This window comes from Lactuca serriola, chromosome 9 (genome assembly GCF_051521515.1).
Source record: "Lactuca serriola cultivar US96UC23 chromosome 9, Lser_US96UC23_V15, whole genome shotgun sequence".
Classification (NCBI taxonomy): domain Eukaryota; kingdom Viridiplantae; phylum Streptophyta; class Magnoliopsida; order Asterales; family Asteraceae; genus Lactuca; species Lactuca serriola.
Window position 1 is genome coordinate 97,613,559 of NC_136416.1, and position 23,553 is coordinate 97,637,111.

Genomic DNA, 23,553 nt, shown 5'->3' on the forward strand with positions numbered 1-23,553 from the left:
CCTCGATTATTTTGGATTCATGGTCTTTTTGACATATTTTGTACATGGAAATGGTTCATCCGAAAATTAAAATGACTATGATACATTTACTTTTATCTTTTCCTTTTTTAATATCTATTTTAAAATTTTAGTAATTAAAATAATACAACATCTCTCTCTCTCTCTCTCTCTCTCTCTCTCTCTCTCTCTCTCTCTCTCTCTCTCTCTCTCTCTCTCTCTCTCTCTCTCTCTCTCTCTCTCTCAATTATGCAAATACAAAAACACTCAAGAAGACATTGAAACTCAAGAACACATATTCATATTCATGAACACACACTCAAAAACACATACACACTCCACATACCGTCCACCACTACCACTACCACCACCGACTACCACACCTCATTTTTCTGTAAATTGATTTTCTGGTAACTTCCACCATCTCCTTTTTCTCCACACACACGAAATCAGATCTGATGAATGGTTTTCGGATGAACACCTTCAAGAAGACGAAATCAGATCGAGTGTATGGGTCTCCAATCTCCTTCTTAGACGACGAGCTCCTCCTCCTCCTGTTAAAGCAAGTCATAGCATTGCCGCCTGGTAGGCCGTCTCTTGTAGCGGTGACGAGTTCAAAGTGATGATGACTTTCAAAATTGAGGATCTCATTTTCAGATCTAAGGATCTCGTTTGCAGATCTAGTAACGATGACGAGCTTAAGGTTCGTCTTCTCTGGTGGTGGTGGTGGTGGTAGCAACAAAGATGGAGCTGAATATCTGGTTTGCATATCTAGAAACCCTTCGTATCAAAAAATCGAGAATTATTGCTAAAGATTACCTGCTGCGATCTGGATAGAAATGCTTAAACATCAACCAACTGGAGAAATCACTTCATTTACATTTAATCTGTAAGAAGATAGGGGGTTTAAAGAGATCCTACATGTCCGATTATAGCCTTTTTGTTGCAAATTGAAAGCCTAAACTTTCTAGGTAACAAAATCATAATTCTTGTTTGGAGTTTTGATATGTGTTTTAAATTTTCAAGTGTATGTGTGTTTCGAGTTTCGGTTGTGGACGAAAGATGGGAGAGGAAGATGATGGTGGTAGGTGGGTCATTTTCCATATATATATATATATATATATATATATATATATATATATATATATATATATATATATATATATATATATATATATAGAGAGAGAGAGAGAGAGAGAGAGAGCCCTCTTTTTTAATTATTAAAATAAATAAATAACTATTAAATTTTAAAAAAATGAAAGAAAAATGAAAAATAAATACTCCAATGGTATTATAATCATTTCAGTTCACCGAGAGACAAAATCTACAACGAAACTAGCTCAAAAAAACCACGAAGCCAAAAAAATCGGGTTTGAACGAAACCTTAGAAAAATACATACCACAGAGACCATTTTTGCAGTTTTGTTTAAAGATAAAAATAAAAAATAAAAAATAAAAAAAAATAAAAACTTTACGTATTAGAACATTTTTTTTCATTTTCATTCACTTTAAATAAGTTCTTATATAGATAAAATAAAATCAATTAACAAATCATTAAATAACATAAAAGGTTCGGAAGTTTCAAATGAATATGGTTCAATATATATAATTTATCTTAAACCAAATTGATTTTGATGATCTTATTTATAAGAGTTATAGATATAGATAATATTGGTCAATTATGTGATTTAAGGATCGAGTGTTACACTTACAAGTCATAAATGTTTAATGTGCAATGATGACAATTATTAACATTTGAGAATTTGAGATGAGAACTTGTCATAATGAATGCTAGATTTCAGAAGCATCTTAATCAAATATAAAATGTATTTCTAAATGGTTTCACCCTTCAACTAAATCAAGATAAAATTCATAAAATTCATGATTAACAAACTATTCATTTTATGAATCATGATCACGAATAGTACCGTTATTTAGAGACTTGTTTCCAGAACTCAATCGGCTTCCGATGCTGAAAATAAATAAAACCAATATAACACGGTCAGTATGATAAGGGCATTCACGTCTTTTGCACCAATGAGAAATCCTCGAGAAATCCCTTTTCGGGTAGGACCAAAAATTGAATTTTTGTCTCATTGACATCAGTCTCAGTCACACCAAACACAAACACAGTACAACATGTTTTGTCTTATCTGGATTTTACCTGGGAAATTGGCATCTTCCTTCTCACGGATTCGATCAATGAGAAATCTATATCTGCAACCGTGATTCCCGTTGACACTTTATCTGAAAAAATGCTTTAAATATTTAAAACTCTATAAAATAATTTTAAAAAAATATCAAATTCTTACCGGGTAAACGACCAATTACAGTGCCCCAAGGGTCGATTATCAACGTATCACCAAAACTCTCTCTTTTCTCACTATGTTTCCCACCTTGTGCAGCAGCTATAACCTAATTCAACATTTAAAAACCATAATTAAAAAAAAAAAAAATTCTTTCATTTTTTTTTTCCAAAAGAAAAAGATAAAACAATTCAATGATTCATACATAACATTGAGTCTCTATGGCACGTGCACGAAGAAGAACCTCCCAATGTGCCTCACCTGTAACTTTTGTAAATGCTGCAGGAACTAACAAAACCTGCAAATCAGATTATAAACTAATTATATAAAAAATTACTGATCCAAAGATAAATAATAAAGATTGAGAAATTTTCAAGAACCTGAGCTCCATGGTGGAAGCGTAGCTGTTGATAAACTTCAGGAAACCTCAAATCATAACATACAGTAAGACCCAAAATCCCAAAGGGACTATCAATGGCAATTATCTCCTTCCCTACAAAACTTTTGAATTTCAATTTCAATTTCAATTTTCAAATCAAAGATTGCAAATGACTCATATTCACATACCTGCTTCTGTAAAGCTGCTCTCTTTATAGACTGCACCTCCAGGAACATCCACATCAAACCTTCAAATATATAAAAAAAAAAGGAAAAGATTGAGCTTCTGATAATATTTAATTGGAATTGAAAATGTCAAGCATCTAAATTCTCACATACAAGTGCATCTTCCTGTAAGTGCTTCTGATATTTCCAGCATCATCAATCAAAACATGAGTATTACATAAGTGTGCATCATCTGATCCTCTTTCTTGGAACCCTCCAAGAGACAACCACATGCTTGACTCCCTGTAAACTTAATTCATCACATTAAAACCCTAATTTCAATACATGTATAGCTTTTGAATGATAAATTCAAATTGGTTACTTACTTTGCAAGAGCACAATAACCTTTCATAACAGGGCCATCTAAAGGTTCGGCAATTTTAAGGCTTTCCCCATCTTTAGCACCCACAAACGAGAAATTTTCAGGGAAGCAAAGAAGTTTTGCTCCAGCTGAGGCTGCTTCCTGTGAATCATAACTTATAATAAAAAACGAGTAGGAATTGAGAGTTATAATCTGGAATTGATCATCGGTCGTAAACGATAATGGGGTGGGTTTTAGATATACAAAACCCTAATGAATAAAAACCTTTTGCTACTCAAATAACATCATTATCATGTTCAATTGAAGTGTTTTTGAAGTTGCAAGAGCTGTATAATTTAATTGATCATGTAACCATGAAAAGAATTGATAAGTTTCGAAACAAAAACACAGGCTTGACTTTGATTCATCCAGAGGATATGAGAGAGAAAGAGAAACCTTGACAAGGCGAGAGCATGTGGCGTAATTGGCGGCAAGATCGTTAATGGATGTCATCTGAGCAGCGGCGATACGGACGGAGTTGACCGCCGCCATCTTTGAGCAGTCAGTGGAAATGGCACGGACGGTGGCGCGCTGGTGGTGGTGGTGGGGGACAGAAAATGAAATCAGTTGAACTCAAGCTCTCTTCCGGTTTGTTTTAATCAAAAGACACGTGGTTAATTATGAGAAAATCTATAAGTTTTATATCAATTTTTTGAGTTTTGTCCTAATTTTTTCTTATAAAATTTAAATTCTTTTTAATACACATGCTTTTGGATTTTAAACTAAGTATCTTTTATTCTTGTTTCCTCATGTCAACCGATAATCTATTATAATGAAGGTTTTTTTTGTCATATGTCTTATTCTCATTCATTTAGACATATGACATTTCTAGAATTTTTAAATTTTTTCTATTTTCCACTTGTCATTTTATTGTATTTTTCATTTTATTAAATTAAAGTTCCACATTTAATATATAAGGTAATATATATGTAAGGTATTTATTAAAAAGGGTTTATATATGTAATGTATCTAATATATTAAAGACTCATTAATTTTAACAATTCAAAAAAATTCTCATTTTTCTTATAAATTCAAAATTTTCAAATTGTTAAAATTTTAAATTTAATTTTTTTTTTTTAAATAAACTCATGTAATACATGAGTCTCACACCTAGTCTACCCTAATAAATGAAGGTTTTTTTGTCACTTGTCATAATCTCATTCAATTTGCCACATGTAATTTTATGGTAATTTTAAATTAATTTTTATTCCACTTGTCATTTTATGTTTTTCTATTTTATTAAATTTTAAATATTATTTAAATCTAATAATAAATGTATATCAATTTCATTAATGGAGTTTCCTTTTAATTTCAAAATTACTAAATTAAAGTTTCATTAATTTCCTTTATTTATTTATTTAAATTATTTGTTTAAATTTAAAAGAGAAACAAAACACTTTAATTTTTATAATTCAATATTTTTCTCATTTTTCTTATAAATTCAAACTTCTCAAATATTTTAAATTTTATATTAATTTTTTTAAATAAACCCATGTAATACATGGGTCTCACACCTAATTGAATAATACATGATGACATGATTACGTGTCATTGTCTCTTTAATGTCAATATCAGTAGATATCATCTTTTTTTTTTCATGACTTGTTTATCATCGGTTTCAAGTCAATGGATTTATTATATAAATCTACCCAAATAAATGAAGGTTTTTTTGTCACTTGTCATAATCTCATTCAATTTGCCACATGTAATTTTATGGTAATTTTAAATTAATTTTTATTGCACTTGTCATTTTATGTTTTTCTATTTTATTAAATTTCAAATATTATTTAAATCTAATAATAAATGCATATCAATTTCATTAATGGAGTTTTCTTTTAATTTCAAAATTACTAAATTAAAGTTTCATTAATTTCCTTTATTTATTTATTTAAATTTAAAAGAGAAAAAAAAAACACTTTAATTTTTAATGTCAATATTAGTAGATATCATCTTTTTTTTTCATGACTTGTTCATCATCGGTTTCAAGTCAATGAATTTATTATATAAAAATAGAATAGAAATAGACTAGTGATTAAGCATATGTGATGTCTAAATGAAGTCATTTACTACATGGATCATCTTTTTTATGAACGAAAAAAAAAACTTGAAATAAAATAAACTTTACTATAAAGATTCGACATTTAGAAGTTATTAAACCTTATTTGTTACATTTATTTGAACGATCTATCAAAAAATTATTATTTCTTCATATGGGTTGACCTTACATTCCTACATAACATAACACCCTCAAAACTAATAATAAAATCAAACCAAGGAAGCATAAACAAACCAAGTTCAAATCTTGTAAAAACGCCATTAATAACAACAAAACAATGAAGATTAATTCCAATAGAAACATGAAACTAGTGTTTGTGTTTGAACAACAACGAACAACCCAACTGCAAATCAGCTTCATATGCCAATCACCAGAGCTTCTTCTTCTTGGCATAATCATCAACCATGTTTTATTACTCCAATTCTAAACATCAAAAACCTTTCTCAATAGAAATAAAAAAATCCCTGAATTCAGTTTTTCAGGACTTTATGAAGAACATTTAAACGATACGGGAGTTGCAGAGGATGACAAATTATGGTTGAGAAACAAGACTATAACTGTAATATCATCATGAAAGTGTCTTCTTACACCTCCCTCTACCCCTACTTTCTTTAAATCTGAGTATCTCATTTCTCTCTTCTTTGCTGCTTTACGAAGTGCAGCTTTCACAAGCTTCTTCCCAATTCCCTGCATATATTATATATTTATTATCATAAGTTCATAACCATTTGCATAAAAGATCTAAATATACATTACATGTTGAAAAACTTACATTTTGTGGAGAAGATTTGACTATATCAACAGCCTCTTGATCAGAAAGATGTTCCCAAAGGCCATCAGATGCAAAAATAAGAAACTGATCTTCTGGAGTGAGCTTCTGAACCAATACAGAAGGTTCGGCTTTTAGAATAGGCTGATTGAAGGGTTCTGGAAGTATAAATTTTGGCAATAAAGGTTCTTTATTGAACTCTGGTTTCTTCAAATAGACATCACCAATAGACCTAGAAATCTGCAAGATTGTGAAATTTTTGTTAGAATATAATATCCTTCATTTGGGAAAGTTATTACATACTTGGACATGGTTGTGATTGTAAGTTATTAAAGATGGATTTTAATCTACAAGGGTAGTTTAGGTAAATGACTAATGTGTACACATGTACAAGGGTAGTACAGTCACCGTGTATCTTGAATGTGAAAACTATGCAACTTGAACAAACCTTTATCGCGATTAGTGGTTGAATTAGGCTGAAAATAAACCGATAAGAAAACATGAGAGGGGGTATGAAGGTCTTTTAAAAGCTAAAAACCACAAAAAGTACATTCTAAGTTTCTAACCACTTGGATTATTGACATAATGAGGAAAAAAAGAAACAAAACACCCAAATATAGATTAACACTAGAGATTAAGTGTTTAAAAGCATTAAGCTCATTAAGTAAAAAAGAAAAGAGAGAGAATCTGAATAAGCTCTGTAAGAGAAATTACCTGGATAAGACCTCTCACACGCCAGACATTGTGCTTTAATGCTACAATATTTGGATCATTTGGATGCAATGAGCGTAGTTCTTCCCTAACAGATTCATAACTGGCATTGTGTTCTTCTGAAACCCTAACACCTTTGAGTCCATTGATGCCTTTCTCTTCTCTTGCCAAAACTGCACGAGAATCCCCTGCATTTGCAACGTACAACACTCCATTGCATATTACACCAACCAAACAACACGACCCTACAGATGCCATTTTTGGATTGCTTAGCCATTCGCTCTCAACTAAAGAGATAAACTCCTCTTCAGTTGCCAAAAATGCTTTGCGTATAACATCATCTGACATTCCTTCATTCTCTGATGTCAATTCTGGAGTCGTGAATATGGAAAACAAATTAGAATCTATAAAGATGAAAACAGAAAACGCACGATATGAATAGAAAACATATGAGGAATTGAAGAGTGTACTTTTGATATTGTTGAAGAGGTGATTATTGATAAACCTTGAAGCTTCAGGGCCAGCATGTCCGTCATAGACTCCAACGAAGGTTCCTTGAGGCCCATGTTCGATTGAGCTTAATGATCCGGATTCAAGTTGACATTGATCCTCCAACACGCTATTGGCTTGGATCATCGCCATTGAAAAATCACCATTAACATGTTTTCCAGAGTCCTCATACCACCATAATCCATCCACAATTCCACCGAAATCCCCCTTTCTACCGCTATTTTGACTATCTCCTTCCATAAATGGCTTCCAACAAGGATACACGATTTTCTTCAATGTAATTCTAACCATTCTCCTTCTTTCGCATATTAATATAACCCAAAGACGAAACTTTTTGACAATGAGATGATTAAAACCCTAGATTTTCAACCTAAATCTCTGCTCAATCTCAAAACCCACATCACCGTCTACAAAATTTACCACAAAATTGCATGCGGATATCGGATATCGTAAATCTGCAAAATCACAAACATGAAGAAACAATTTATGGTGGTTGTAAAGAAAAAATATCAACTTTATAAAAATTCGACGCAAACCAACATGAAAATTGTTTGTCTGTGCCAAAAATCAAACACATTAAGCAGAATTTATAACATTACATGATTAAAACTGACCTCCAATCAAAAGCTTTTCATATATGGCGGATGCTTACAAACCGAATTGTAATCATAGCATTAGCAGCTCTCGGTTTGGTTTAATGGGGGAGAATTGGTCTTCGGTTTGGAGTAATTTCGGAGGATTCTTGGATGCAAAGAAAGAGGGGTTGTGCGTATGCCTATAAATAGCACACGCCTCACACGAGTCTAAATTTCTGTGGGCTCTGTTCAGGGTCGATTCGGTTGATGGGCTATAGTCCAAAATTGACAGAAGTTAGTAACGATCATGCCAAATAACATATTGTAAATTCAATTCCTTTCGTGATATGTGTAAATACTATATGTTTGCCTGAAAAAAACACAACAAAACAAACCAAATTTTTTTTTAACTTTTTGTGGTAAATTCTTCAAATATCATTTTAAAAAAATATATATGTAATGTAGTTTTTACATACTAACTTTTTGTGGTAAAAATCTTTATGAAGTTAGTTAATTTTTAAATTAATGTTATTTTATATTTTCCTTATAATTTATATTATGACTTTTCCATTTATAATTTTGTTTATGAAGTGTTATGGTTATTAAAACTAATGTTGTTATTTTAAATTATTTTTTATATAACTTTTACAATCATAATCAATACCTGGACATATAATAAATGGAAAGCTATAGAATCAGGTTCTTACACAAATGGAATTAGTACTCTGATTAAATGATTAATTGTAATGTTAAAGTTTTGTAACATTTTTATTTATTTATTAGATAGTTGTAGTTACATGTTTATTATGTTTGTTTTCACATGTTTAAGTGAATGGATTTTTTAAACAAATGATCGATTTTTGAATGGCTTCTCTTAATTCTAAATCATCCTTACTCGATCATTGTTGGGAGAATCACAATAAACTAAGATAATAATAAACACATGATCCATATTTCGAATATAGGCAAGAAGTTGCATAAGGTTTATTTGCATTTATTTATAACCAAATTTTAGATATATTCATTAATCATTGTCATAAGGATAACACCCGTCGACCAGGTAGATTGAAAGTAGCATTTAAAAACACACCTTTTAAGTTTTAAAACCTTAAGTTCAAAGTTTCATAGAGTTTGTAGAAATAAAGGGTCCCTAAAGTATTTCAAATGTTTATTTAATCAAGGTTCAAGTACCCCCTACAAGTCACGCCTTTCTAAACATATCCACTTAGCCAAGCCTTGTATCCTTCAATCTAAAGACACATAAAAATAAGTTAGACAATATATTTGCCTAATAAGTTACGTGGGTTTGACTTAGTAGAGTAAGAAGATGTCAATCAACTTACATAAGCCAAACCCCCAAAAACATTTGTAAAGCATCATTAATAAAAAGAAATGTATATTTCTCACAGTTTTCAAAACAACTCAAGTTAATTAAGCTTTCGGTTGGCAAAAGTCAATATTTATCTCAAAACACCAAAAGAATTGTTGGGATTTATTCAAAATTTTGGTTTTAAAAATGATAAATATAATAACAGGAACATTCTAAACTTAAATAACATAAAATTATTTTATATCCACCGATGATTATTTTAATATGAACGAAAGACTAAAACACGACGATAAGAAGAAAATAAATACAATGATAATATAAAAGTATCAAACTTCTTTACATAAAAAACTTTTAAGCTTTTAAGAACAAAATTCATTTTTGTCTAAAAGGAAAGTATACGAGTATCAAACTTCTTTAAGTCTGTCTTAACACTTTAAGAGAAAAAGAAAAGGATTATATAGAAGGGATTTATGTCATTACAAATTATATAAACAAAATGTTTTTTTTTCCTTTTTTTTTTTTTTACAAATTTGCACCCACTATACGATGGAGTAGAAAAGAACAAGCATTCTAAAGAGATTAAAATTAACAAAATAAAACCACTTAGGTTGTGGTGATTTGGTAAAACATACGAAAAATATGATGAATAACCTATTGATTCGTATTTATTTAAAAACCAACAATTTTTATGATATTAAAATTAACAAAATAAAACCATTTAGGTTGTGGTGAGTTGGTAAAACATACGAAAAATATGATGGGTAACCTATTGATTCATGTTTATTTAAAAACCAACAATTTTTACGATATTAAAATTAACAAAATAAAACCACTTGGGTTGTGATGATTTGGTAAAACATACGAAATATGTGATAGATAACCTATTGATTCATGTTTATTTAAAAACCAATAATTTTTACGATATTAAAATTAACAAAATAAAACCACCTGGGTTGTGATGATTTGGTAAAACATACGAAATATATGATGGATAACCAATTGATTCATGTTTAAATCATGATAGTACTCTGGTCATGTAGTTATGGATGTTTGTCTGCAGTATATCCAAAACACGAGACATAGCCTCATGTTTACAGCGGAGATTAATCGGTACATTATAGCCGACCCAAAACTCATGTTAGGAAAGTTTCATTATACTAACAAAAAATAAGATAAAAGCCGTTTACTCACAAAGTGATCATTCTGCTCCACTAGACCAAACAAACATCTTCTTTTCGTTACAATGAAATGAACCATGACATGTAACTGATTAGTGATTACAGAAACTCTCAAAATCATTTGTCTCAATTTTTTTTCATTAATTCTACATAAATACAAATTTTATTTTTCCATTTTAAAAGGGACTCGAATGAAGCCACCTGCAAACGACGTCGTTTATATTCTTCTTCTAGTAGGGGCACCGGCAACCCCCAAACCATTTGTCCCAATCCCACACACAAACCATCTTCTCCCTGATTTGATTCACCTCCGTCCTCCTCCTCCCAACAAAAATGGAATCCAATACGAACGGCAACTCCGCCGTCTCCAACGCCACCATCTCCTCAGCCACCGCCACATCCCTCCCATCAGTTCAAGGTGCAGTTCCCTCTTCGAAACTCACCCAACTGACGGAGTCCTTAAAACTAGAACATCAGTTCTTGAGAGTCCCATTCGAACACTACAAGAAGACGATCCGCGCCAACCACAGGGCTGTCGAGAAAGAGGTCTCTGCCGTCATGTCCACTCTCTCAGATTCCGGTGATCTCTCCCAAGACGATGCCGTTAAGCATCTCAATTCGCTCGTTTCTAGATTACAAGGTCTCAAGCGGAAGGTAATTAATCTTCATACTCGTAAACCTAATCGACTAATTCAATTATTTTTCTAGGGTTCCGATTATCTAAATGCCGTACTTAATTGTATTCCATCGATCAATTTCTGTTTTCTATTGGTTTATTGGATGATTAAGAATCTTGATAGGAAAATTGTTATCCCATTCCCATCAATGCCTGATAATCTGTAACTAAACAGTTGGAAGATGGGAGTAGGGCTGAGCATCTCCAAGCGCAACGGTGTAAGGCCCGACTTGATCATCTAGAATCCGCCGGCGCCGACAATATATCAGAGTGGAATAACACGCGGTTGAAGCGTATACTGCTAGACTACATGTTGCGAATGTCATACTATACCACTGCCACACAGCTTGCTGAAAGCAGTCACATACAGGTATTTCGCAATAATCTTCTGTTTCTCTTCATTCAAGATTCTTTTACAATTATCTTGTGAAAGTATTCCTAGATTCTTGATTCTTCTACAACTGTCACACGTTCTTGCTTCATCTTTTACAGGATCTTGTTGATATTGAAATCTTTTATGAAGCCAAAAGAGTGATGGATGCTCTAAGAAACAAGGAGGTAGCTCCTGCTCTAGCCTGGTGTGCTGATAACAAGTCTAGGTTAAAAAAGTCTAAGGTATACTATACTTATTTCTTCAATCTTGTAATTGCTACTGATAAAAGAAAAGATACATAAACATGGCTGATATTGAGTGTTCTTTTTCTTGATAACAGAGCAAATTCGAGTTTCAATTGAGGCTTCAGGAGTTTATTGAATTGGTGCGCAATGAAAAGAATCTCCAGGCAGTTACATATTCCCGAAAACACCTTTCACCATGGGCAGCTTCTTATATGAAAGAGTTTCAGAAAGTTTTTGCCACATTGGCTTTTACTTGTAATACTGGATGTGAGACATACAAGGTTAATGTTCTTTTCAATATCCAATGAGTATAAACATTCCATGATCTGGGAAAGAATGAAAGAATGGAATGGAATCAACCATTCCTTTCATTCTGTTGATTAACTAACATCTTTTTGTGTGTTTGGCAGGTTTTATTTGATGCAAAGCAATGGGATTTCTTAATGGAACAATTCAAACAGGAGTTTTGTAGGTTATATGGGATGACTCTTGAGCCTTTGTTGAATATCTATCTCCAAGCAGGCTTATCAGCTCTGAAAACTCCGTATCCTACATTTATTATTATCATTTTACTTTAAAAAAAAACTTGTGTAGTTTTGGCTTGACTATTGGGATTTAGATTCTGTTATGAGGATGATTGTCCAAAAGAGGATCCTCTGTCTCAAGAAAGCTTCCGGAAGCTTGCGATGCCATTGCCTTACTCAAAGCAGCATCATTCAAAACTTGTCTGCTACATAACAAAAGAGCTGATGGATACAGAGAATCCACCACTTGTTTTACCCAATGGATATGTTTACAGCACTAAGGTTAGTTAGCTAAATCATATTCAATCATGTCTCCATCAACTAGATTTTGGAATGTTAAAAGATTGTACAAAACTTTTATTGGGAAAATAATGTTTGTTTTGTTTTGTTTTGAAGGCTCTTGAAGAAATGGCACGTAATAATAATGGAACAATTACTTGCCCAAGAACAAGAGATGTTTTCAGCTACAGTCAAGTGACAAAAGCATTTATTTCATAATACCAATGTAGCCACTACTACATACTTACTCATATAAATATATAATATGCTAATCATGTGTTTGTTTCTTTGTTTCTTTGTCTGTCGTAATTGTTGTTTGTACCTAAAGCCAAAAACATGTCTTGTTGGAAAACATTTATTTTCATGTCCAAAAATGTACAGTTCGTGGAAAAATATATCCTTTCAGTTTCGTTCAGTGTTATCATATTTGATTTAATCGATTGTGCTTGAGAAGTGGGAAGCGATTCACACATAACTTTTCTCTATAAACAATAATTAATGTTTTATAGAGTTGTACAATTCAACCTTTTAAAGTATAAATTATCTTTTTTCGCATCTTTATTATGATGTAAGAGACACCTGGATACTTTTAGACGAGTGAAATATCTCTTAGATTTTGCCATTCCTATTTTGAAATTTTGAACCCAATGGGGATTGAGGGTCTTTTGTCATTAAATAGGATGCGATGTTGATTGTATTTGCTCAAAACATCTTTGACAATCATGCAAGTTGTTTCATGCTCTTCTCCCTTTCATTTAGAGTTATGTTAATTCTCGTGGAGTCATCTAGGAAAGTAACGGAATACCAAGACCTTCCCATTGAACTGTCCTCTCCTCCTTAACTTTGACCTTCCTCTACCACGATACCTTCTATTATACTTTCTTCACATGTCTTCAATACTCAATATATTTCCGTAGCACTCTCCATCATTCTTCTTTTTCCAGATATCCTCATCGAGGGTTAAGTAACAAATGCCTTCAAATGAGAGTTTCGTGGTTCTATGTGAACTACTCACTGGTACAGACCAACTCTTAAGGAGCGCAGATAATAACAACAACGTATGGACTTTGTATTCGAATCTAATATCAACAAATATCAATTTTGTGATATCGAGTTGAACTCGTTCACATGATCCATCATTGAACCACCTTTCTTCATAAACAACTATCTAATCAAGAACCCTTGTTAGTCGTTAAGGGTTTCTTTTAGACAACTCCTTAATTAACTTAAATGTTGTTTTTTCATTGTCAATGTTGAAAACAACGTTCTTTGCCAACGATAACGTGACTACTTCAAGGGTGTGCTGATCTAACATATCTCAAACCTCCTAATTCATGACTTCTGATTTTCTTCTGCTGAAGGGTAGGTGTAACTTTTATGGTAGGGATAATCTTCGATCTACATCCTCCAAAATCCAAAATGCGACCTTTCAATTTATCGATCTTAAACTTCCCATCTTTCCATCTTCAACCATAACTTTGATACCGGTTGTTAGGTATTAAAAGCAACTCAACAAAATTAATCATAATAGTATAGATGATAAAGCTAAGAAGATTAAACAAGAACACACAACAAATTTAACATGGTTCACTTGATTAGAGTAATCAGTCTACATCCACAAAAAAACTAGAGAAATTCCTTTTTACTGATTATCAATGCTATGCAAGATTTATGCATCAATTGGACTATCATTCTCAACACACACACCTATCATGGTTACAATAAATGAGATATATTTATAGTTTCGTTGACCAAACTTTATGGGTTAGGCCAATGACCATATGCTAGGCTGGCATAATAATAAACTTATTCTCTAAAGTTGAAAGGACAACATTGAAGCTCATGACTAGTCTACTAGAGACTGATTCGCTGCCACTTAGGGACCCAAGCTTCTAGGAACACCGAGGGAAAGACTGCACTTCAAAACATTTGATCGAGAATTTGCTTTTGACTTGACTTCAAACTTCGCTTCAGCCGAAAAGCTTGACCCTTTTGCTTCATCCTGATATCTCCAACCTTCGTTGATACCAAAACCCATAATTTGCTCTAGACCGAAGCCCGAGACTACACTCCTTTGGAAGGCTTCACCATTTGGCCAAAACTCATCCTTCGCTCCAAGCCAAAGTGGAGACAACGCTCTTTGAGTCTATAAAAGCTTCAATCTCACCACCGACATCGACCAATTGACCGGTCTTCTTCTTGATAAAGTTATTTTCAATTCTTCAAATATTTTTTTTTCTATAATCTTAGAAAATTGTTGTGTACAAATCCCTTCTTCTTTTTTTTTCCAAAAATATGGACACTAATGTAACAAGAAACATTTAGTGTTTTCATATTAAATAGTTATATAATATAATTTGTCCATATTTAAAATATTATAAGAGATCTTATTAGGAAAGCAATGTTTTTGTATAAATCGGAAGAGCCACTTAACGTCTTAACCTCCTTGCCTAAATAAGTATCCCTAGAATAATTGAAAACAGAAATTACTCGTTGCAACCAAACCTCCGAATTTAACCCACTTCCACACAGCATTCGGGAACCCCAAATTGGACCCAACGTAGACGCCCGGTTGAATCTCCTCACTAATCCCCCTTTATCGCTCTCTCCGATCTTCCCTTAATTCTCAAATCTCTACGAACATACAAATCTTCATAATACCCGTTTTAAATTTTTTCTTTTTGTTTATAATCATCTACTCGAATCAACACAGACGTCGGCAACAAGGTGTTTTGCATTACAAGCTCGCGATTGACTCTAGATATTCATAAGGTTGATTTGTTGTTTCCAGTGAATTAGTTAGGGTTTTTGCTTTTATTGGTTATTGTTGATTATAAGTGTATCTCTTAGGTTTGTTTGTAGATTCATGAAAATTCCAGGTTTAAGGCTTTAAGTTAATATTTGTTTTTTTCTTTTAGCAGGAGGATGCTTTTGATGCTATGATGAATCAAGGAGTTACGGACACCATAACCACCCTGGACCCGAATTCACTTGAGGTAGGCATTAAGACACCTGCAGAAACAACACTTTAGCATGTTTATATAACTCTAATCGATGCCTATGGATGATATTCAAATTCTTTTGCTAGTCATTCATTGATTTTTAATAATGGTGCATTTCAACTAAAACCATTTTTGATTCTTTTGATTTTTAAGCATCACGCTGTTGATTCAAGCCATGGACAAGCACAATCATATTATGCCTCATCTTCCGCCCCTGAATCTGCATCCTGGACCATGTATGGAGCTGTTAGCGATTCCACAGGGAACAAAACTTATCCCAGTGCCAACTTCAGCCATGATCAACGTTCAGAACCTCAATCAAGAAACCTTCAAGATGGATTGAGTGTGGCATCTGCTAGCACTGTTTCAAGTTCTGGAGCAGCTAATTTAGAGTATGCTAACTATGCAACTCCAACTGCAACTGCAACTGCTACATACCCGAACAATGATCCATATGGATATGGAAACACAGGATATGCAGGTTACTATAATAGTAGCTATCAGCAGCAGCAGTCAAATCAATCATACCCTCAACAGCAGCCAAATCAATCATACCCTCAACAGCAGCCAAATCAATCATATCCTCAACAGCAGCAGCAGCCAAATCAATCATATCCTCAACAGCAGCAGCAGCAGCCAAATCAATCATACCCTCAGCAGCAGCCAAATCAGTCTAGTCAAACGTATGTTCAACCTAGTCAAACGTATGTTCAGCAAGCAGGAGCCTATCAAAGTACAGGTGCTCCTCATCAGCCTATTTCCTCATTTCAGAATACAGGGTCCTATCCTGGGCCTGCAAGTTATTCAACAACTTATTACAATCCTGGTGATTATCAGACATCTGGTGGTTACCCAACTGCAAATTACAATACTCAGACGAATTCATGGAATCAAGGAAGCTATCCAAGTTATGCTCATCAATATCCAAACTACACTACAGATTCTAATGTTGCTTATACTGCTCAAAATAATACTCCTGTGGCATCTGTACAATATCAACAAGATTATAGTAAACAATGGACAGATTATTATAGCCAAACTGAAGTCACATGTGCTCCTGGGACAGAAAATGTATCTTCTACAAGTGCACCCAATCTGGTGTCTCCTCTTCCTGTTCCCGTTGTTGCCAATGCTTATTCTGCTCCAAACAACCAACAAGTGGCATCTACTGCTCCAGTTCCATCATCTTGGAAGCCAGAATCTGGCTTATCTGAGTTACCCTCAGTGCAGGTTTGGGGATTGCTTTTCCCATATAATTTAATACCATTGTCATGCCTCTTGTGTATGTTCTTAACTGGATTCAGTAATACTGCATGCTTAGTAGTTATTGCCAAATGAATAACCAATAATATAATTTTGCATAGTAGATTGTAGGAGACTAATTGTAATTGACTGTGTGATGAAGTAGGAGGATAGTGTGTGGCTAGACTTAAAGAAGTTGGTTCTTTAGAAGACTGTAGATAGGAGGGAGTGGAGGTTTAAAATTAGGGTAGTGGAGTTGCATAGGTTTCAATTTCCTTTTATTTCTGTGTGAGCTTCTAAGTGTAGTCTTTATCTTTATATTTATTCCTTCTTTATATCTGCTCCCTACTTTCTGCTCTATTGCTCTATGGCTTGTATCTGCTTGTTACTTTCTTCTGTACTCTATATTGCCTGTATCTACGTATTACTTTTTGCTTTATTGCTTGTATATGCATATTTATACCTATTTGTTTGCATATTTCCTTTTGCTGAAGAATCATGTATGGAATTCCCCTAACACCATTTGTTATGGGACTTAGGAATTGTTGATGTTGTTGTTGGTGTCTGATGGATGTTTGTGCTGTTGTTTTGGTCTTTCCAAGCTTCTTTTACTAAAAAAAAAAGAAAAAAAAACCTGTGTTGCATTCAAAAATAGTATAATATCTAAACATAACACTATGTATCAATCCTAGCTGCTATGTTATATGCCAGGGTTTATGAACCTTTTGAAGTTCTAATTGTAATTTTATTTTTTTCTTATTCTTAGAATGAGCAAGTTTTGTATTTAAGACTTAAGAGTATATGTAACCTAAGAAGTTACATATACAATGTTTCTGTGGGGCTTCCAAAATGAATGTAGAACTAAATTGGTGATATTCCTGTTTCCATATAAATTTTAAAATGTAACTTCCTTATTTGTGCATAATTAAATGGTTACAGAAACCATGTTGTTTTTTTATGGGTCAGAAATCAGGAATATGCTTCTTACAATGTTAACATTCTAACCTGTTTAACTTTCTTGAGTTAACATTCAATAATTTACTTTTATAAAAACGAATCTTGTCTATATTATTACAGCATCATCAATATGTAAGAGTTTATTTGTTATTATATATTTCATCTCATATAAAGGTACGTTCCTGTTTTTTTTTTATTCTGTTCTATTTCTAGTGAAAAAAAAAAAAATTAAACATCCAAGAACTATCTTTAATACTTAAAGACATGCTTACATTACATGCATACAAACAATACATCGACTTATATGCATATAAAGAGCCCTGTATTCCTACATACTTACACGTTCTTGCATCCATACTTAAGTCTTTTATGATTTTGTTCTCAGCCTAGTGCAGCAATTAACAATGTCCATGAAAGTTACTGGAAACAAGGGAGTCAAGGGTACCAAAATTACCATGTTACCCCAATGCAATCAGGCTTTCAGAAGCCTTTGGAAGCCCCCCCTCAAAGACCAAATGTACAACAATATACAGCTTCTCATCAGGTGCCTCAAACCTATCAACCACCTCCACAAACTTCTGTACCCTTTGGGGTAAACAAAGTGCAGATTCCAACAAACCCTAGAATCTCTTCTAATTTACCCAAAAACCACAATTCCACAATTGGACCCACAAAACCAGCTTATATCGGTGTCTCACTTCCTAACCCTAATGACAACACATCATCACATGCTGCTGCTGCTGCTGCAGATTCTGGAGATAAGGTGAGACTTGATTTGGACTAAAGAATCTACTTTTTTTTTTTTATCATTTATTTAATCATTGAAAAATTTCTTTTTTACAGCCTGGCATGCTTCCCAAGTCACTACGTGGGTATGTAGAAAGGGCTTTGGCTCGTTGCAAGGATGATAGACAGATGGCAGCTTGCCAAAATGTCCTCAAGGAGGTTTGGTTGCTTTTGTAACTTTCATGGTTTTATATAATTTAAACCCAAAATCACATTTGAATATGTTGCTATTGGCACTTATATTTTTTATTATTATTGAAGGTTATCACCAAAGCAAGTACTGAAGGCACTCTTTCTACACGAGACTGGGATACTGAGCCCCTTTTCCCAATTCCCAACACTGATACCATTAATAATGAGTATGCTTCTTCTCTTTAACTTGTTTTTCTATCAGTCTTTTAAACCATTTTTCTGTCACTTTATTGAATAGATCAACTCCTCCATCACTGATGAAGAACAGAAGAAGTCCAAGTAGGCGTGCAAAAAGTAGGTGGGAGCCTCTTCCAGATGAGAAACCAGTTGAGAAACAATCATTTTTTACCCCCGAAAGTGTAAAATCCAGTGGAGGCTTTCATAGCATTGAAAGAGATAAGCAGGTTTGTTGCTTTCTAGGGTTAAATGCAAAAAGTAGAAATGTACTTTTGTTGATTAGTAATTCTTTTTATCATGTGTCTGTTTTGTACAGTTTTCAACAGGAAAACCAGAGAATAAGGAGAGTAATAAATTTAGTAACCTGAGATTCTTTTTATCAAATCAAAAAGAAGCAAATAAATCAGGTTTTCGTCCAGCTAAAAGGCAACATATAGGTGAAGGTAAAAGCGCACCTGTTAACCACAACAACAACAACAATGACTCATCATCAAGTGATAGTGACAAAGAACAAGGCCTAACTGCATATTATGCAAGTGCAATTACACTTGCGGATTCACCCGAAGAAAAAAAGAGACGTGAAAGTCGTTCAAAACGTTTTGAAAAAAACCATGGAAATCGAACAACATTTAATAATAATAACAATAATAATAAAGCCAAAAACTTGTACACTAGAAGGACGTCTATGTCCATGTTGGCAAATAGTAGCAACACCAACACCTCAGATGACAGTGGAGGTGCCAGCAGGGCAGTTGAAGATATTGATTGGGATTCTTTAACTGTTAAAGGAACTTGTCAAGAAATTGAAAAACGTTACTTACGCCTTACTTCTGCACCAGATCCTGCAACTGTAAGTAAATCATCATCTTCTTCTGGGGTTTAGGGTTTAGGGTTTTAATTTGTGTTTGTTTCAGGTAAGACCTGAGGAAGTATTGGAAAAGGCTTTGGTTATGGTTCAAGAGTCTCAAAAGAACTATCTTTATAAATGTGATCAGCTCAAATCTATTCGACAAGACCTTACTGTACAACGGATACGCAATGAGTTGACTGTCAAGGTACATATGCTTTGACTTATGTAATGTAAGGATAGAATGGTCATTTAGAAATTAAATATAATTTCTAATTATATCTTTGTATATAATCTTCAGGTGTATGAAACCCATGCAAGATTAGCAATAGAAGTCGGAGACTTGTCCGAGATTAATCAGGTTTGTCTTTAATCTCTAGTTGTAAAACAAAGTTATTTATGTTTAAATGAAAAAAAAAATTAGCAATTTTAAATTAATGAAAAGGTATTTTGATTTTCCAGTGCCAGTCACAATTGCAGACTCTTTATGCTGAAGGAATTAAGGGATGCCATATGGAGTTTTCTGCTTACAATTTACTTTGTGTTATCTTGCACTCCAAGAACAATAGAGATCACTTGTCAGCCATGTCTAGGTCCATTTTATTAATATTATTATATTATATATATATAAACTCAAAACGACGTAGTTTTGGGTTTTGAGTTTTATTAAAAAAATTGAATTTCAAGTGTAGATTATCAGTCGAAGCAAGGAAAGACGAAGCGGTTAAACATGCTCTTGCAGTGCGTGCAGCCGTGACATCCGGAAACTATGTCTTGTTTTTCAGATTATATAAAATTGCTCCTAACCTCAACACCTGTCTTATGGGTAAGACCCTCATTTTACTTTTCATTACTATTTTTTTATTAATTAATTAAATATATAAATAATAATAATAATAATAATAATATTATGTGCACAGATCTTTATGTGGAGAAGATGAGGTATGCAGCTGTGAAATGCATGACGCGATCATATCGGCCAACACTACCTGTGAATTATGTGGCTCAGGTTCTTGGATTCCAAGAAAATGGATTGGAGGAGTGTACAGAATGGTTGAAGGCTCATGGTGCATCTCTTGCTATGGATAATTCTGGAGAGATGATGATTGATGCCAAGGTATTTTTATACAATATACTATGCTTTCATCCTCATTTACTTTATTATTATTATTTTTTTTACCCATTCATTATATATATAATTTCTACTGCAGGCTTCCATGGCTTCTTTGTTTATGCCAGAGCCAGATGATGCAGTGTCCCATGGGGATGCCAGTCTTGCTGTTAATGATTTTTTGACACGTTCATTGTCATAATCATAATCATAATCATAATCATAAATAAATAAATATATCAAGAGTCAAGACAAGACACATGTAAAAGAAAACTAGGTTTTTGCTGACGTGGATCCTGGAGAAAGCCAGCCTGGAATTATAATGTGGCTGGGTTTTTTTGATGTTGGGATCGAGATAGTGTACTACTAGTAGTATCATGGAATAGAAAAAAAAAAAAAAACAAATGAGGTGAGATGAGATGAGATGTTGTTTTTTATTAGAATCAGATGTTCATTCTTTTTTTTTTCTATAGAGGCGTTATAATGTGTATGGCAAGATAGATTTTGTGGATAAGTTATTGGTTTAAATTTTGTAATTTGATTGCTTATGTTGTGGTGTAGCTCTGATTTATTCTTTAACACACTTTTTTTTTTCTGTATAATTCTGTTATCATTCTGACTATTCAAGAGTGGATGACGAGATGAAGGCATCCCTTCTGGTGGATTTTTGTAAATCTTTTATAATTTGTCATTTTCTTTGACCAATTAGTTTATTTTATTCATTATATAAAATAAAGAATACATATTATTTATAGACAAACATATCATCTAAAGAAATTTGTCGAAACAATCAAAATTATTATGTGTTTCGAGTAAAATAAGAATCATTTTGCACATTTTAATCATTGGTTTATTACATAAAAAAGTCCTGATAGATTTTTTTTCTTAGACTTATTATTATTTTTTTCTATCTAGAAAGTTATTTCACATTTTCTATTTGGCCTTTGTTTACCGATAACCTTTTGGTTTTACATAATTCTTTTTCTAAAAAAGCTTGGAGAGTGCGTTTAATTGCGGAAAAATATGTTGTTTTCCGGAAAAAAATTCCAAAAGAAATGAGAATTTTGAAAACACATTTAGTTCGTCTATTTTTCTAAATTTTTCATGAAAAATAAAAATTTTCTGTTTTTTTAAATTACAAAGAAGTTGAAAATTTTTAGAAAACCAATAATTATTATTTTCCACATTTTTCTAATTCTAAAATATTTCTAGAATATAAACACACACACTTACTTCCACCTCTATCTATCCCAACCCACTACACCCACCCACTCCCAAGCCCATCCTCACATACACACACACACAAACATCCCCCCCCCCCCCCCCCACACACACACACACTTAACACTACTACCACAATCACCGACCTACCATCACCATCACCACTACCCCATCACCAGCATCACCATTGCCGCCGCAATCATCGCCGCCGCCGCCACCACCACTGCCCCCCGCCGCTGCCCCCACTCCCACCCTACCACCACTACCGTTTTCTAAAAATGAAAACCAATAGAAGTATTCACATCTAACCGCATTTTCTAGATTTTCTAATGAAAACTGAAAACGAAAAACAAAAAATAGAAAGGGAAAACAAAAAACGGAAATTGAAAATTTCCCTAACTAAACACAACCCTAACTGTTTTATTTTTAGGATATATATAGAAAAACACAACCAATTATAAAATTACAAGATGATTAGATAGATATGATAAATTTTTATACTTTATTTTTTATTTTTTTAGGATACTGAGTTTTTTTTTAAAGAAACCATATGAATCCTCCAAGATTTCAATCTATTTATCCTTTTGGCCGTTTTTAGTCGAATTCCATCGATTATGAATGTTTGCCTAAAGTATATATATTAATATTTTTTTGTTATTATATTTATATAATTTATTATTATTATTATTATTATTATTATTATTAGAACGGATAACACATATTTTCATTTAACTTTATTCTTAAATCATCATATTTTGTGCAACACGACTTGGACCTCGCCCCACTTGGGGTGGGATACATTTTCAACATATCTCATAACATTAGGCTTAATACCTAAAAACAAAAAAAATATACGTTAAACTCAAAATATCCCCATCGTTTCTTGTCCATTTAGTTACACATCTTATCTTACCCATATTTACGGAGAGAAAGTGTACCCTAACAAAAGGTTAATAACAAGTTTCCTCATAAAGAATAAATCTTTGCACACTACACCTATATGCTACAATGTGTTGCTGTAGTTAAGATACATATAATAATGGTAAATTTAATAGTCTTGACACATAAATGCAGAAAGGGTGACTTTTTTGGTTAATTTAAACCTTTCACGATACTAGTAGACAATAGCGGTTCGTCGGTTTTTTACTTTATGAGTATCATGTATTACTGTTTGTGGTAAACAGAAATGGATACGTTGCAAAGTGGGGTTGATGTTGATTACTAATGTATGGATTGTTTCACGTTGCTTATTGTGTTCATTGAGGATATAAAGTGACTTTGTTCCGGATCTTATGGTTGAGAAAGGATCAAAGTATTTTGTGAATGTCATAACTAAATATCTTCAAGGATTGTTTTTCTTAATAAATCGAAGAGAATTGAGAATGATTTTCATACAATCTACCACCTCAAGATTCTTAGAGCATCCATACCGGTACAACTTTATAACCAAGGGTCGATCCAAATCTTTTACTCGTCTTTGTAGTTAACATGTGCATGCCATCTTGGTTCTTATAAAAGGCCATAA

General features: G+C 33.1%; 4 protein-coding genes across 6 annotated transcripts; 2 read left to right on the top strand and 2 right to left on the bottom strand.

Moving 5' to 3' along the window:
• Positions 1–1,773: 1,773 nt before the first annotated feature.
• On the bottom strand, positions 1,774–3,861 carry LOC145076986 (Nitrilase/cyanide hydratase and apolipoprotein N-acyltransferase family protein). The gene is made up of 9 exons (XM_079022768.1): positions 3,664–3,861; positions 3,233–3,369; positions 3,021–3,149; positions 2,871–2,929; positions 2,684–2,796; positions 2,509–2,601; positions 2,310–2,412; positions 2,162–2,244; positions 1,774–1,969 (listed from the first exon to the last, which is right to left on the bottom strand). The coding sequence occupies exons 1-9, from the start codon at positions 3,757–3,759 to the stop codon at positions 1,928–1,930; spliced, it is 855 nt and encodes a 284-aa protein (XP_078878894.1). The 5' UTR covers positions 3,760–3,861; the 3' UTR covers positions 1,774–1,927.
• Positions 3,862–5,569: 1,708 nt separating this feature from the next.
• On the bottom strand, positions 5,570–8,076 carry LOC145074183 (putative protein phosphatase 2C 48). Its single transcript, XM_079020592.1, has 5 exons — positions 7,928–8,076; positions 7,274–7,768; positions 6,807–7,174; positions 6,096–6,332; positions 5,570–6,010 (listed from the first exon to the last, which is right to left on the bottom strand). Exons 2-5 carry the CDS (start codon positions 7,602–7,604, stop codon positions 5,810–5,812), a joined length of 1,137 nt encoding a protein of 378 aa, XP_078876718.1. The 5' UTR covers positions 7,605–7,768; positions 7,928–8,076; the 3' UTR covers positions 5,570–5,809.
• Positions 8,077–10,617: 2,541 nt separating this feature from the next.
• LOC145074652 (LisH/CRA/RING-U-box domains-containing protein) lies at positions 10,618–12,908 on the top strand. Its single transcript, XM_079020993.1, has 7 exons — positions 10,618–11,050; positions 11,248–11,442; positions 11,565–11,687; positions 11,786–11,971; positions 12,101–12,234; positions 12,310–12,496; positions 12,611–12,908. The coding sequence occupies exons 1-7, from the start codon at positions 10,730–10,732 to the stop codon at positions 12,710–12,712; spliced, it is 1,248 nt and encodes a 415-aa protein (XP_078877119.1). The 5' UTR covers positions 10,618–10,729; the 3' UTR covers positions 12,713–12,908.
• Positions 12,909–14,959: 2,051 nt separating this feature from the next.
• Positions 14,960–21,367, top strand: SAC3A (SAC3/GANP/Nin1/mts3/eIF-3 p25 family). 3 transcript variants are annotated; one of them, XM_079018415.1, is made up of 14 exons: positions 14,960–15,265; positions 15,412–15,489; positions 15,649–16,725; positions 18,080–18,457; positions 18,538–18,639; positions 18,742–18,839; positions 18,911–19,076; positions 19,166–19,699; positions 19,764–19,904; positions 19,998–20,057; positions 20,159–20,289; positions 20,389–20,522; positions 20,617–20,813; positions 20,908–21,367. In XM_079018415.1, exons 2-14 carry the CDS (start codon positions 15,433–15,435, stop codon positions 21,007–21,009), a joined length of 3,177 nt encoding a protein of 1,058 aa, XP_078874541.1. In that variant the 5' UTR covers positions 14,960–15,265; positions 15,412–15,432; the 3' UTR covers positions 21,010–21,367. The 3 variants fall into 3 exon arrangements, with proteins under 3 accessions (XP_078874541.1, XP_078874540.1, XP_078874542.1); XM_079018414.1 differs by having other exon boundaries at positions 14,961–15,265; positions 15,415–15,489; XM_079018416.1 differs by lacking the exons at positions 14,960–15,265; positions 15,412–15,489 and having other exon boundaries at positions 15,954–16,234; positions 16,333–16,725.
• Positions 21,368–23,553: the final 2,186 nt, after the last annotated feature.